This window comes from Daphnia magna, linkage group LG1, assembly GCF_020631705.1.
Source record: "Daphnia magna isolate NIES linkage group LG1, ASM2063170v1.1, whole genome shotgun sequence".
NCBI classification, from domain to species: domain Eukaryota; kingdom Metazoa; phylum Arthropoda; class Branchiopoda; order Diplostraca; family Daphniidae; genus Daphnia; species Daphnia magna.
This window is the reverse complement of record NC_059182.1, coordinates 10,051,245-10,064,990: the sequence shown is the minus strand read 5'-3', so window position 1 is coordinate 10,064,990 and position 13,746 is coordinate 10,051,245. Positions and strand designations below refer to the sequence as shown.

Below are 13,746 nucleotides of genomic sequence, written 5' to 3'. Positions count from 1 at the left end.
GATTTGAAAGGGATGTGTTGAATTGGAAGTGTGTTTAAATTGGCAAGACAAGCTAACACAAACGGATAATAAGGCCCATAAACTAATGAAATTCGCACCGTTTCTGTATTACCATTTAAAAACATTCCACCAAAGGTTTTGAACGAAACGCACACATTTTTGTGCAAAGGTCTACTGATTCACATTTATGCCCAAGCTAGCCACTAGAAAAATAAAATCACAAATTCACGACAGCGCCTTAAAAATGAATCTCCTCCTGTATCAGACGGAGCGTTTTCTAATTAAATAGCTTGCTTTTCAGCACACGATATTTGACGCTCAAATTAGGATGGGTTCTGATGAACGCGGAAGCTGCCACGTTTAATGATGTATACTGGACAAAACCATTTGTGCTTTCCGTTGACGCAAAAACCGCGAATTTCTTTTATGGTGACGAAACATTTCATCGACCAAACAATCCGCACTCATCAGATTTTTTTATGATAAAAGGTTTTCGCTACTCACTTTGTCATTTACGGAGGTGTTAGCGTACTGCTGCCAATATCATCAATGCTGAAGTTCCCCAAAAGATCGACAATAGATGACAAGTCGATCGTTGATGACAGTGGCGATGGAATGCTTTCTTTATCAAGGCAAACTTTTTTTGATTGTTTGGTGTCAGAATGCGGAAGATAATCATTTGAAACTTCAGTCCGCATTTCTATTGAGCTTTTCGAAATTAGCCGACTTGATGCACTGGATGTACAAAATGAATTGAAACATGTGCTGTAATGCGAGCCTGCTTGCTCCTGGGAGGTGAAATCACAAATGTTTCTACTGTCGGTCAACTCAGGTATAAAATTCCTTTGATCCAAGGATATATCCTTTTTTCCATCAAGCTGTTGACGTAATCCCTCCAAACTCGTTTGTAGGCTTTTCAACGAATTCACACGAAAATTGCTAGTTATATTTCTAGAAGAATCTTGCAGGCTAATAGTTGACGGATCTTGCAGAATTTGTGAAGGATCGTTCATCGGCGAGTGTCCGTGAAACAGAGATTCGACCGAACTCATAGCTCGGGAAAGTGTTGAAAGATCTTCTGTGATTGTCGTATTTTCTTTGTCTGGGGTTATAATCTGACCTTGGCAAACTTGGTGAAAGTCACCAGAAGGATTTTCGCAATATTTACCTGTTCTTTCCGCCTTTTGATCATTACGGGTAAAGAAATTTATAAGATTATTAGAATCAGCTTAGACAGATAAACTTTGTCACCTTGTAATTCACGGTTTTCGTGGTTCCCCTAAGCGAATGGTTTTCGGTAGCGACAGTCGCGTACTTTTCCGATAATTTTGCACGGTTTGTTTTAGGGTCAAACTGACGCACGGCCGCATACACGACATCAAGAATTACTTGAATATCTTGACTTCGAACATTTGCTTCGCAATGGTGAGGGGCAGCAGAAGTAATCTTCAGTTCTCTCAATAATTCCTGAAGTCGCATCAAAGACAAAAGTATACTTCGGGTGAAAGGACTACTAAGCGCATTGCTTTCAACAACTTTGGGGGAACCCGAAATCATCATGCTTCCTGAAGGTTTTTTGTTAATGATAGTGAGTTCTCTCACTTCCTCCTCTAATGTCGCAATTTTTGCTTTTACTGATCTGACTTCGTCATGTATTTGAGAAATTTGCAACTCCGCATTATTTAGTAATATTTTCCTCAAGTAAATATCATTTCTGAAAAAATAAAGTAAATAATAAAGTAAATAAATAAGTAAGTAAATGAATAATAAATTTTAAATTTATGCTAGTTGGTCAGCCAAACATGAAAAAGCACTTTACCTTGGATATACAAGTTGACTGTATGATACATCATTTACCAATCCATCATTTAGTCCTTTTTCTCTAACAAGGAAATAGTATTTTTTAAATATTGTATAGGTTTTAAAAATTTTGACTATAACAGACATACTTATTTTTTGTCATCTCATGTCTAGTTTCAATGGGTAAATTCAGAATTTTAGTATTTAACTTCATTTCTTTCAAAGATGAATGAAGATGCCCAATGTTTTGCCCTCTTCTATTTGACACCATGCGATCAGACACTGAGGTGGAGATTGGCTGAATAACATAAGGATGCTTCAGAGCGTTAAACTCAAGAACTTCTTTCAACCTCTTCACCAATGTAGAATTTAAGCCATCATTGTTGCTTGTGTCAAGATAGACCAATGAACAGCTGTTTTCAGCAGCCAAAATAAACTGATTGAGGTGATCATCTTTCAAATGACTATGAACAGTAAGTTGAAATGCCAAATAGACTATAGACAAAGCTCTCACAAACTCATAATTACCAAAACTGCAAGTCAACTGCCTTTATCCATCTATCTTCATACAGGGCCAATGCCAAATTCCCTACAGCATCAGAAAGAGAATTGCCACTCAAAGAAAGCCTCCTTAATCCACACATCAGATCTAAATTGTGATCTCCTGCTGACAAACAAGCTTTCCTTGCAGCATTTTCTCTGGTAACAGACTGAAAAGATACTAGTGAGGCAAGCAGTTTGCCAACTTTATCAGACAAGCCACAGCTCCTCAAATCCAACCATGCTAAACAAAGTTTTTTCTGCTAAATGTAGATTATGTAACCAAATAACAGTAATAGCTATATTACCAATATTGGGTTTTGCTTTTACTGCCTCAATAATTTTTGCTAATCCTTTATCACCAATCTTGCTTTCTGCAAAGCAAATATGTTTTAATGAATTTGAGTTTAAAATTCCCTAAAAAATGTTAACAAAAAATTACCATTACAAAAGTATTAAAACCTGTTCATAATTCATATCCAAGACTATTTTGTTAAAACATTGATACCTTAGTAAGGCAATCCAGATCTGCAACACTAAAAGGTATTCCAACCAAAAAGAGCTCAGTTAAATGTTGACTGTTACTCACATGAATGAGCAGGCTTTGGATAAATGGGTGGAGATGTTTCAACTTAGTCATGTGGATTTGGTTTTTGGATTCTAAATCAAGAACATCGATATTCACGCAAATTTTTTTTAAGGAAAAGTTTTTCTTCAGAGTGTCCAAAACCGGACCCCACTCAGAAGATGGGATTCGAAGAAATTTGAAATTTAGAATGGCATCTGCCAAAGATGATTCGATGGCGTGCAAGGGTGAGGTTCCTTTCAAGAGACATTCTCGCTTGTACGTCGAGACAAAATTCATTCGTTCACAATCTATTTTTTTTTCTACCCGGTATATCTTTACGATTTGTACGATTACCGTCGTGTCAGAGTAATAGAATACTGGTGTAGCAACACGGGTTGAGGTGAGCATGCTCAGCCAGCCTGCTCAAACGTCAATGCGCTGCCACCCTGCGCATATTTTGTTCCCAATTCCGAGCGTTCCTGCGGTAGAAGATCGCAACTCACTCAAAACAAAAGCTGGTGTTCAATACTGGTTTACTGGTTTAGTAAGTATGCTCAGCCTAACGAGCCTTTTAAACAATGACCTTAATCATTTAAACATTACCTCAGACATTTCAACATTTAGGAAGCTTTTACATTTTTAAAAGTTGTGGACAATATGGAAGCAGAGAGCTCAGAGATGGGACAGGTAGACACTGAAGAGGTAGACTTAGGTAGTCAAGAAGCAGTAATCGATTTGATTGATCAGAAGTAATTGATTCAGTCTTATTTATATTTTTTCGATAATAATTTTCGTTTTGATCTTATTTTAAAGGAACCCAAATTACAAAGGGAATGCGAAGCAAGTTCCAATAGATCTGGTTTGTTGAGCTATTTTTCTGTAAATAACCTGTGCTGTAATCAGTATGTATATGTTTTTATCAGCCATCATCCTGTCAAGAGATCTTGCAATCAGGCTTTCAGAATATAGTCGTGGAAGAATTGGAACCCCCAATCGTTGACCTAAATGAACTGGTTCAGGCTGCCAGCAACTTACATGTACATCACCATCAAATTTTGGTGAACGTGAGGTTTATTAAAAGAACAAAATTTAAAGTTGTAATTATTTCCATCTCAATATCCTCGATATAGTCAATTCCATTTCAACCGCCATCTGCGGAAAAACCCTGACAATCCTTCTTAGAAGGAAGGGAAATTTTTGTATTAGTACTAGTACTCCAGTAACTTTCGGCATCAAGGAGTCTCACCGAGCCATCGTTGGCGCAACCAAAAAACTCAGGTTCAAGATGAATGTGGGATCGCCAGTCCAGTTCGGCTTTCGACGTGTTAATATTCTTTCCTAAAACAGGAAAACGCTGGAAAAGAGAGGTTAAATTAGAAGGCTCACAACTACGGGCATTTTTGGGATGTAAGAGATCAGCTATTGCAAAAAAACTGTCCTTGAAGCTATATCGTTGTTGAAGCTGTAGAAAAGCTTCGATGTAAAAGCTCCGACATAGCTTGAAAATATAATCAAGGTCTTCAGTGCTCAATTCAGTGCACTTTTGGATCCATTGATTGGCAGCTTCTCCTAATATTTGGGTTAAATGGCTCATGCATTAAGGGAATTTATTATGGGTTTAAAAGTTACTTACCGAGATAAACCTTTCTAAGGCTAACGTACTCCGATGTAAGCCACACGTCAATTTTTGCAACTTCACGGCTGATGACGTACCTTGGATTCATGAAGTTTGTTGCAAAGCTCTGCATAAGTCCCTCAATAGCTCCTTTTAGGAGCGCGCAGACCATCCTCAATGTCTACAGGAAGCCTCTTACAAGCGTATGAAGCCGAAAGATTCATGGAATGGCATGAACACTTTACGGTTAAAAGGTTCGGAAAAGCAGAGGTCAACAGAGTGGAAACGGAATGATGCCTTCCAAACATTGTACTGCAGGTGTCGGCACTAAACCCGATGACTCTGTAAATATAGAAATGTAGCAAGGGAGATAAAATATAATCCTTTCAGCGAATAGTTGTACATGTTACCTCTCCAGTGGAATATTTTCTCTTTCCAGCAATTTTAAAACACTAGTAGATAACCCATCAGCGGTTGCCGATTCGACTTCAATTAAGTCGAGCAGTTTAACAACCAGCATGTGTTTGTCGAGGCACCAATACTGCACTACACACGCTAATTGTCCCTTTACTGAGACATCCGTCGTTTCGTCAATAATAATTGAGAAAAAAACCTCTTTCAAGGTGTTCACCAGATCCTTTTTCAGATGATCTCCAAAACCTGGAATTAAAAAAGTTAGTTCAGCTACACAAAAATAAACTTTTCTTAAATAAATATACGATCTTTAGGAATTACTTCAGATCGTATTCCATTTTTCGTTTGAGCTGTATGAAAATAAATGATGATATTTTTCCGCTTTTGTAACGATATCTTTTACTTTTTCTTTCAACTACTTTAACAATTTACTGGCCCGTAGAGTAAATCCGTCAAGTGGTTCAAGTGGCAAACAAAATGGGATGGTTGCCGGGCAGCCAAGGCAAAATTTTTGTAGTCTATACTCTCATGATACAATTGCGCCAACCACCAAGAGACAGAAAGATAAAACATACAACACAGTCTCCGTTCTAGGAACGAAAAAAAATTATTCGTTGCTTATCCGTACGTACCATAGCGAACGATGTTTCCTAGTTTTTTGTTTCTTCAAAGCAAGCTTACGAACTCTTTCGTCATCTGGAAAACATTTCTTCAAAAGGTCGCTTAAACTGTCAATGACAGAAAGAGCAAGGTGGTTGTCCGCGATGAAGAGAGTCAGTCTTCCCTCTAGTTCTGCTTGCTTGGTGGAGCCGCTGACAAACCTTTGCATCGTACTCCGTTGCTGTTCCACCAGCTTCAACGCCCACGTATTTCCCTGCTGCAAGTGAATGCGGGTAGCCATATGTCGAACGAGTTCAGAGCGGCCATTTGTACATTCTACGCAACAAAACTTGCAATAGGCTGTCAAGCAGTTTTTGGATGGACTTAGCCTTTTTTCCAGCCATGGTTTGAATTCTTCTTCAGCAAGCCATTTGTCGACAAATTTTTGTCTGTAATATGGTTTCTTCTTTTTGCTGGGCTCTGTCGAGTCTGGTGAAGCAAAATCAGGATTGGTTACGACTATTGAAGTTGCACATATCTCTTCCGTTGTTCTAGATGATGGTGATGTGCAAGTAGGAATAGGTAACACTGCTACTGGAAGAGGCACTGCTACTGGAAGAGACACTTCTACTGGAAGAGACACTGCTACTGGAAGAGACGTACTAACAGGAACTTTGAAAAAGTTTTGTACGGAAGTCTGTTTGTAGTTCTGTTTGGCCTTTGTTCCACATCCACTAATGCTCACTTTATTGCGACCGTCTCTTTCCTGAAAAATTGAAACATAATATTAATGAATGACTTGTTGACAAAATATACAGTATAACTAACTTTATCATTTTGAATGTTTGTGGGTACAACGACTTCAATGACATCAAGACTAGTAGATTCACCAGCACAAAGATCGACTGATATTAGTTCAGGGTCTGACATTACTGTCTTTGTGGGAAAATAATCTGGAATAGAAATCAATCACTACACTTAAAAAATCAATTAATTCTATTCAGAAAAAAAGTAGTTTGAATGTTCAAATTCAAATATTTGAAATCTAGAATTTTACAAAATACTGTCGTCTGCTTCTCTCTGCTGTTCTGCTGAAAATTTGCCAGTGTTGTGCTGCGTTGCATGCTTTTCTTTAACAATAATTATAAACTATGAAAAAAAGCGGCAATTTTTGAAAAAAGCTGACGTTTTCCCTAGATTTTTGCCGAAAACCCTAGCTTAGCCCTAAATATCCATTAAAGACAATATCCCTAGAAAGTCCCTAGCTCCCTAGCTGGCCAATTCCATCTTTCAATTACCCTAGAAAAGGGTAATTACCCTAGAAGTGGAAGCGCTGACGGCCATGTTAACTTCCCCTCCCGGATTTTTTCCCAAAAGTTGTTGCCAATTTCGCGTATCGATTGTGAGAAAATGAGGCAAGATATCGATTTAAGTGTCCCATAACCGTAACTGCCACCTATGAATTGAGTTTTAAGGGTTGTTATTGTTATAACAACCCATATGTTTATACATACAGTAGGTGCCAAAAGTATCCGAACACTTCGCGTTTTCGGACCATTTTATCATGGGTTCAAATGACGGAGTGCGCTTAGCGCGATTGAGAAAAAGAGGGTTAAAAAATCCACCTAAGTCAATGAAAATAATTTTGTGACCTAATAATAGATAAAGGTATCAAAACACATTTTTTTTTAAATTTTTATGACTTGTAGCCGCTGGCCGGCATATCAGTGCACAAGTATCCGAACGCGAGTTTTTCCGCCGTACTTCCTTATGGCACTACGTGTCTTCTTAATTATTTTTTAAAATACACCAAATATAAGACTATCAAAGGCTAACTAAGCTTTTTATGTGTACAAATACGTAATCTACTCCTTCCGGCCACTTGTTATGCTTAAACTTAAATCCCTTTTTAGTAATTAATTTTTCCGTGGCAGGCTATGTGTCATTTTCTGATTTTTTCCCGTCAGAAAGATAGTTACACATGCGGCAACTAGGGGTGCGTTGTTTTTCTACTTGAAAATCATGCAAATTTAGGTAGCCTTTGTCTCTAAATGCGCGAAATCTCACAAAGAATGGCGTATACCCGCGCCCCTAGTTGTCGCATGTATAACTATTTTTCTGACAGGAAAAAACACCAGCGCGCCGACCCTAAAATGCGCGCCCGTGGGCGCGCCGACCTTAAAGTGCGCGCCCTACATGCGCGACGGCCCTAAAGTGCGCACCTTACATGCACGCCTATTAAATAACGAAAGGCGCACTAGAACCCGAAATGTTTTTCTTCATTCTTCCTTCAAATAAACATGCCACTTGCCGCATGCAATTTTTCGAAAAAAACTTTCGTGATTTAAAATGTCAAATGTTTTAAAAGTCTGTATTGAAAAGTCTTGGATTTGCAATTGACACACTATTTGAATACAATAAGCACGAATGAACATGAAAAACAGTAATAGCATCATGCCATTACTACAAACGATATTTCTATGTCTTGGATTGGCAATTGCAATTAATTTTGCAATTAACCATTTCTTCTTTTTATATTTTGTAGAAAAAACAAAATTTTCCTTTTTTTCCTTCTAACACTTTTTTTAGTTCAAGATTTACCACCCCAATTTTGCAACAAGTTCAAAACAACCAGATGGTCGATTTCCACGTGAAGTTCAAGTTTTTTTCCTACGGGTTCTTTTCTTTTTTCAGTTGAAGGGCGAAAGAAGAAGGAGCAGGACATGCCCGACAAAGCTAGTGCAAATTCATCAGTTGATGATGAAAATGACAATACTGGAGTGAATTCTATGACAAACTGGCCCCTAGAAATTTTTTTTATACAAATTGAAGAATTAGAAGATGAAAAAACAGACGAGGTCAAAATGAAATGTCAAGGAGGGGTGCTTTACTTGTATGAAGCAAAATCAGAAGGGAAGAAAAATGGTACACTACTTTTTTTATCTTGTCAACGGGCTGTTAAATAAAAGAACCTTGCTTATTAATTATAGCTTTATTGATTGGTGTTTTTTTAACCATTGTTTAGTTACGTATTGCTACGCAGAAACGAAATGAAAAATTGAATTCACTGCTGTTTTACCTAGAAAATGAAAGCTTTTGATTTTATTGTCGATTACGATAAACAAATCACACCTTTTTTTACAGTTAAGAGGAAAATACAAGTTTCACTACAGAATTCCAACATTATGTTTTAAAACACTAACACAGGTCTTTTTCTATAACTTCTTTTATTCAGATTATAGAACCGATGGTTACCATTGGCGACAACAAGGAGGAAAAAACTACGAAATTGAAGAAGGGGTCTGGGGCAAGAAAATCCCCTTCTACAGTCGGATTGGTGATCATCAACTGTCATCAGAATTCAAGCGGGAAGTTTATTGGGACCCCCGCTACCCCTTGCGATTTCTGATTCATTATCTTGGCAACGCCGACATTCAAGTCGACCTGCCTCATGGAAATGCAAAAGGGAAAAAGAGAAAGATGAATTTTTTTACTACGAGGAAGTCATCTCGGGATGAAATGAAAGTACGACCTGGTTTGCCTTCAAATGTCTACAAGGAACTTGTTTGCGAAGCTCCGGAAGAAGCTTTTCTTCATGCCGTGTCCGCTCCTCGTAACCAGAAACAAGTGGAAAATTTCCAGGCCAATGAACGCCACAAGTTGCGCATCAGCCGAGATGCATATTACAATTTGCTTATCAATGCTAACCAGGAAAAGAGTATCAAGAAAGTCGAAATTTATCCCGATTTCTTGTGCATCATATACCTCGACCAGCTGGCCAAGAAAATTGTAGGTCTGATCAACCGCACGGATCTTTCGTCAGCATTCGGTTTGCAATATGATACTACATTTAAGCTAGCGGATGCCTATGTTTCGGTTTTGATTGCTCGGTTTACTGAGTTTGAAGAGGCCCCTGTAGTGCCCTTTGTCTTCATGATCCATGACAGAAAGACGACTGAAACACATGATACGTTTTCTCAGAAAGTGTGCCGATTATTTTCCTCAATTGGTAAGATCTTTTTTATGTATATGCATATGATTAACCTTAAGTATATTTCGAATTTGGTCTCAACATTAGGTGAAAGCCGATAATGCCTACATAATGACTGATGGCGAGGAGGCGTTCTCATTCGCGATAGAAAAATATTTTCCAAAGATGAAGAGGTACCGGGACTGGGGACGTATCCTCAAAAATGCCAAGCGTGAACTAAAGAAGCTTCAGATTACGAAGATGGATCAAGTGGACAGCTACATCGATGACTTAAAGTGGTTGTTCGTGGCTACCTCAGAGACTGAATATTTGATGAGATACAACGAGATACTGAGTAATGCTACGCGCTGGAATGGTGTAAGTTTTTCTTTTAACATATAACTTAAACGATTGCTGAAAGGACGTACCCAGCCCCCCACCCTTATTATCCCATCTTTACCATGTTAAATTTCGGATCGTACCCCTCCCTCGGTACGCATCCGGTTTGCTGGTAAAATTTAAAAAAAACTTATTTAGGCTTAAATTTGAAACAATTATAAAATATTTGTTAAACTTTACAGCAATTCAAGGCATACTACAGAAAGGAAATCCACTCGGCTATTCAATGCATCGGAGCCTGGATGTTGAGCCAAAGTTGTCTGAAAACAGGCGACACCAATGCCTCGGAATCCTATAATGCAGTCCTAAAGCGTTTGCAAGATTGAAAAGAAAGACCGGTCGATGTCCTCGCCCGGGCTTTTTCATTACTGAGCCAATATCACGACATCGAAATCCTTAGAGGACGATATGGATTGGGTGATCTGACGTTAAAATCTCACTTGAAACAGGTACGCTCTGAACGCTTCTTAGCACTTCACTTTCTTTTTCTTTTATATGTTATGAATTAATGACGTTGAAAATTTATCATGCACTCTAGTTGTACGACACCAACAAAGACATGCTGGTTTTTGAGAAGACTATCCAGCCAGATCAAATAGTTCTAGATGTGAGAGAGTGCTACGCAAAAATGAAAGCGGAAGTATGTATTCGGTCCAGCCTATTTTTAACGTAGGGAATACGTTAAGTTCTTCAATATTTACAAGTCAATTTTTAATATTACAGAATGATTCAAAGGCTAGAATTGCAACCGACAGTACCAATGAAGGTACTCACGAGGATAATGTCACGGTTTACAACGTCGCTACCCAATTAAACAAAAATGACCTGATAAAACAAATCGGGCCAGGCGAATATGTGGTGAAAAGAACGACGTACTCCGAGAGTAGGATTGTGAACCTGATTCCAAAGAACTTTTCTTTGACTAAGTGTACCTGCCATGTATCTGCTACGTGTGCACACGTCGTGGCTGTCCAGATGCACCTTGGATGCTTCGACCACAATACGAAAAAGCCAAAGAATTCTACTCTTGCTTTAAAGAGAGCAAGGAAACCTGCAGACAAGACGTCTGGCAGAAAGCGTCCACGGAAGAAAGATGTGGATCCATCATCACTTTCAAATAAGTTAACTCCCAAGGTTAACATTCATCAAATATTCTCCGGTATTTTGGAATATAAATGTGCGCTGTAGGAGGGTTCTTTGTCGGAAATCGCAGAGAAGTTGGCTCAATTTGACATCGGACATTGGACCTTTTCGACCTGTTCACACAATTTTTTCCATGAATGTTTGCCTTCAAACCTTAATAATTAGCAATTGAAACAATTACATTGTAAAGCGTATTTTTTTTTCATAGGAAAATTCCACATTGATCCACACACCAAGACAAAACAAATCCAGAGGCCAAATCAACTCCTTCACTTAACCATCAAACTAGTCCTTCCAGTATCGACTTGACTATGAATGTAAGCCGAAAAAAACAAAATTTTTATCAATTAGAAATGTCACACATAAGCATATTCTACTGATTTTTATTCATAGGTGAATTCCACATTGAAAGAAAAAGAAAAGAAAAATGCAGCTGCCCAAACAACTCCAAGTGACCATCAAATTAGTCCTTCCAGTATCGACTTGACTATGATTGTTAAAAATCCTAATTTGTTATAAAATAGAGATGTTTAATTGTATTCGAGATTTTTTTTTACTCTTCATTTATAGAAAGATTCCAATAGACCAGTTCTTTATAAATAATTAATCATCCCTAGTTTATTCATGAAAATTAATTCAAGAAAAGGCTAGGTAGTAATACTTTTCCAATTCAAGAAATGTTCTAGAATACTACACTTTAAGACATTCTGCGTCTTCTCCAGTCTTTATAAATAATTAATCATCCCTAGTTTATCCATGAAAATTAATTCAAGTAAAAGGCTAGGGATGCTGTTTAGTATTTTTTTGCGTTTCTAGTGTCAAGAAAATATGTAAACATGGGTGATTAAAATGTGCATATGAGGATAATGGATAAACTAGGGATGATTAATTATTTATAAAGACTGGAGAAGACGCAGAATGTCTTAAAGTGTAGTATTCTAGAACATTTCCTGAATTGGAAAAGTATTACTAGGGTAAATAAATCAAAAACCCCCTTTTTCCTATCTCCCCCTGCAATCGAAACCCCCCTGGATTTTTTTAAATTTTGCAACGCAGTATCCGAAACTGGTCTATTGGAAAGGTCCCACATCATTTAAACGAAGTGATTCCATCATTGCACGATGCAATTTACCATTCACCTGCTGGTCCTAAGGACATATTATTAGCCCGCATGGTAAGCCTTATAAATCCATTTATAATTTAAATGGAATTAACTGTTTTTTCATGTCTTTTTCATGTCTTAAATGGCTTAGACTGAATCATTCGATGAAGAAGGGGTCAGGGACGGATACAACAATTGCAATAAAGAAGAAGTTGTTGTAGAAGATGTTGGTTGTGATTGTAGCGCGGATACGTTGTTATTTAAAACATCTACTTACTCACGGGATAACAGTACGAGACAGGTAAGGACAAATTAATTAGGATTTTTGTTCCGTTTCCCATTAACTACCTTATTTAATTAGTTATGTTTTAATTGAATGCATTTCTTGACAAGTTGAAGAACCTATCCATTTCTCTGTGCAATGTAGGAGGGTTCTTTGCCTGGTCCAGAAATCAATACAAAAGCGGCTCAAATTGACATTCCTCTTCGACGTGATGACCACAAAAAAAGTTCTTTCATCGACTTGACTACGAAGGTTAGCCAATACCAATCTTATTTCTATTTTACCAGTACATATTTTTCCTTCATTATTTATAGAAGAAACCTGAATTTCCACTGGTCGTGTTGTCTCGATATCAGCTTAATCAAGTCACTAACGAGGACATTCGGTTGAACGATTGTCACATGAAAGCAGCTCAAGTTCTCATCAAGAAGATTTCCCCAGAGGTTGGAGGTCTAATGGACACTGTCCATGGTTCAAATCTTGGCTTCCCAAAAGTAAAGGAGAAGAAATGGATCCAGATTCTACACGATGGAATGAACCACTGGGTTACGGCTTACAAGGCACCTGACGAAGATTTTGTGAAAATTTGCGACAGCTTAGAGCACGAGGACAACCTGCACGTCATCGCCTGCATCTCTGCTTTGCTGCGACACGAAGGAGACAGCATTTCATATGCCTATGTGAAATGCCAGATACAGAATTCCGGAGTCAACTGTGGCGTTTTTGCCATCGCCTTTGCGGTGTCCTTAATTACCGGTGGTGATCCTACCAATGATAATTTTGCTAGCGACACGGATTTACGGCAACACCTGAAGAAGTGCCTCAGCGATGGCAAAATGTCACCGTTTCCAAAAACTACCGAAAAAGTTAAGATGAAGAGATCATCGAAGGTTAAATCGACGAAGATTTTCTGCCACTGTCGTTTGGTCAAATATGACCGACTGAACGAAAATCCGGATTGGCCATCCAATAAAAAGAGAGAGAAGCGGCTGAAAAACCTCGACCCAGATGCTCGTAAAAAGACCAAATCCGAATCGAAATGGAACTACATTCAATGCAGTAATACTGCTTGCAAACAATGGTACCATTGGGGCTGCGAGGAAGTGTCAGATGAAGACAAATCTGATAAAAAGAAGAAATGGTTCTGTCAGAAATGTCATTTGTAGTAATGGCATGCTGCTATTACTGTTTTTCATGTTCATTCATGCTTATTGTATTCAAATCGTGTGTCAATTGCAAATCCAAGAATTAGAAATGTCGTTTGTAGTAATGGCATGCTGCTATTACTGTTTTTCATGTTCATTCGTGCTTA

General features: G+C 38.1%; 3 protein-coding genes across 7 annotated transcripts; 1 reads left to right on the top strand and 2 right to left on the bottom strand.

Annotated features, from left to right (window-relative positions):
* Positions 1-86: 86 nt before the first annotated feature.
* LOC116927699 (protein Cep78 homolog) lies at positions 87-3,316 on the bottom strand. Of its 2 annotated transcripts, XM_045168391.1 has the most exons (8): positions 2,849-3,316; positions 2,649-2,757; positions 2,329-2,584; positions 1,950-2,264; positions 1,820-1,882; positions 1,537-1,714; positions 1,252-1,467; positions 87-1,181 (listed from the first exon to the last, which is right to left on the bottom strand). In XM_045168391.1, exons 1-8 carry the CDS (start codon positions 3,314-3,316, stop codon positions 513-515), a joined length of 2,274 nt encoding a protein of 757 aa, XP_045024326.1. In that variant the 3' UTR covers positions 87-512. The 2 variants fall into 2 exon arrangements, with proteins under 2 accessions (XP_045024326.1, XP_032790625.2); XM_032934734.2 differs by having other exon boundaries at positions 1,252-1,714.
* Positions 3,315-4,090, top strand: LOC123469427. Of its 3 annotated transcripts, XM_045168397.1 has the most exons (5): positions 3,315-3,452; positions 3,533-3,657; positions 3,722-3,767; positions 3,832-3,977; positions 4,039-4,090. In XM_045168397.1, the coding sequence occupies exons 1-5, from the start codon at positions 3,315-3,317 to the stop codon at positions 4,088-4,090; spliced, it is 507 nt and encodes a 168-aa protein (XP_045024332.1). The 3 variants fall into 3 exon arrangements, 2 of the variants coding, with proteins under 2 accessions (XP_045024332.1, XP_045024331.1); XM_045168396.1 differs by lacking the exon at positions 4,039-4,090 and having other exon boundaries at positions 3,832-4,038; XR_006642696.1 differs by lacking the exon at positions 4,039-4,090 and having other exon boundaries at positions 3,337-3,452; positions 3,517-3,657; positions 3,722-4,002.
* LOC123469425 lies at positions 4,087-6,679 on the bottom strand. Of its 2 annotated transcripts, none has more exons than XM_045168395.1 (4): positions 6,366-6,679; positions 5,259-6,303; positions 4,934-5,183; positions 4,087-4,865 (listed from the first exon to the last, which is right to left on the bottom strand). In XM_045168395.1, the coding sequence occupies exons 1-2, from the start codon at positions 6,465-6,467 to the stop codon at positions 5,545-5,547; spliced, it is 861 nt and encodes a 286-aa protein (XP_045024330.1). In that variant the 5' UTR covers positions 6,468-6,679; the 3' UTR covers positions 4,087-4,865; positions 4,934-5,183; positions 5,259-5,544. The 2 variants fall into 2 exon arrangements, with proteins under 2 accessions (XP_045024330.1, XP_045024329.1); XM_045168394.1 differs by having other exon boundaries at positions 5,570-6,303.
* Between the last annotated feature and the right edge of the window lie 7,067 nt (positions 6,680-13,746).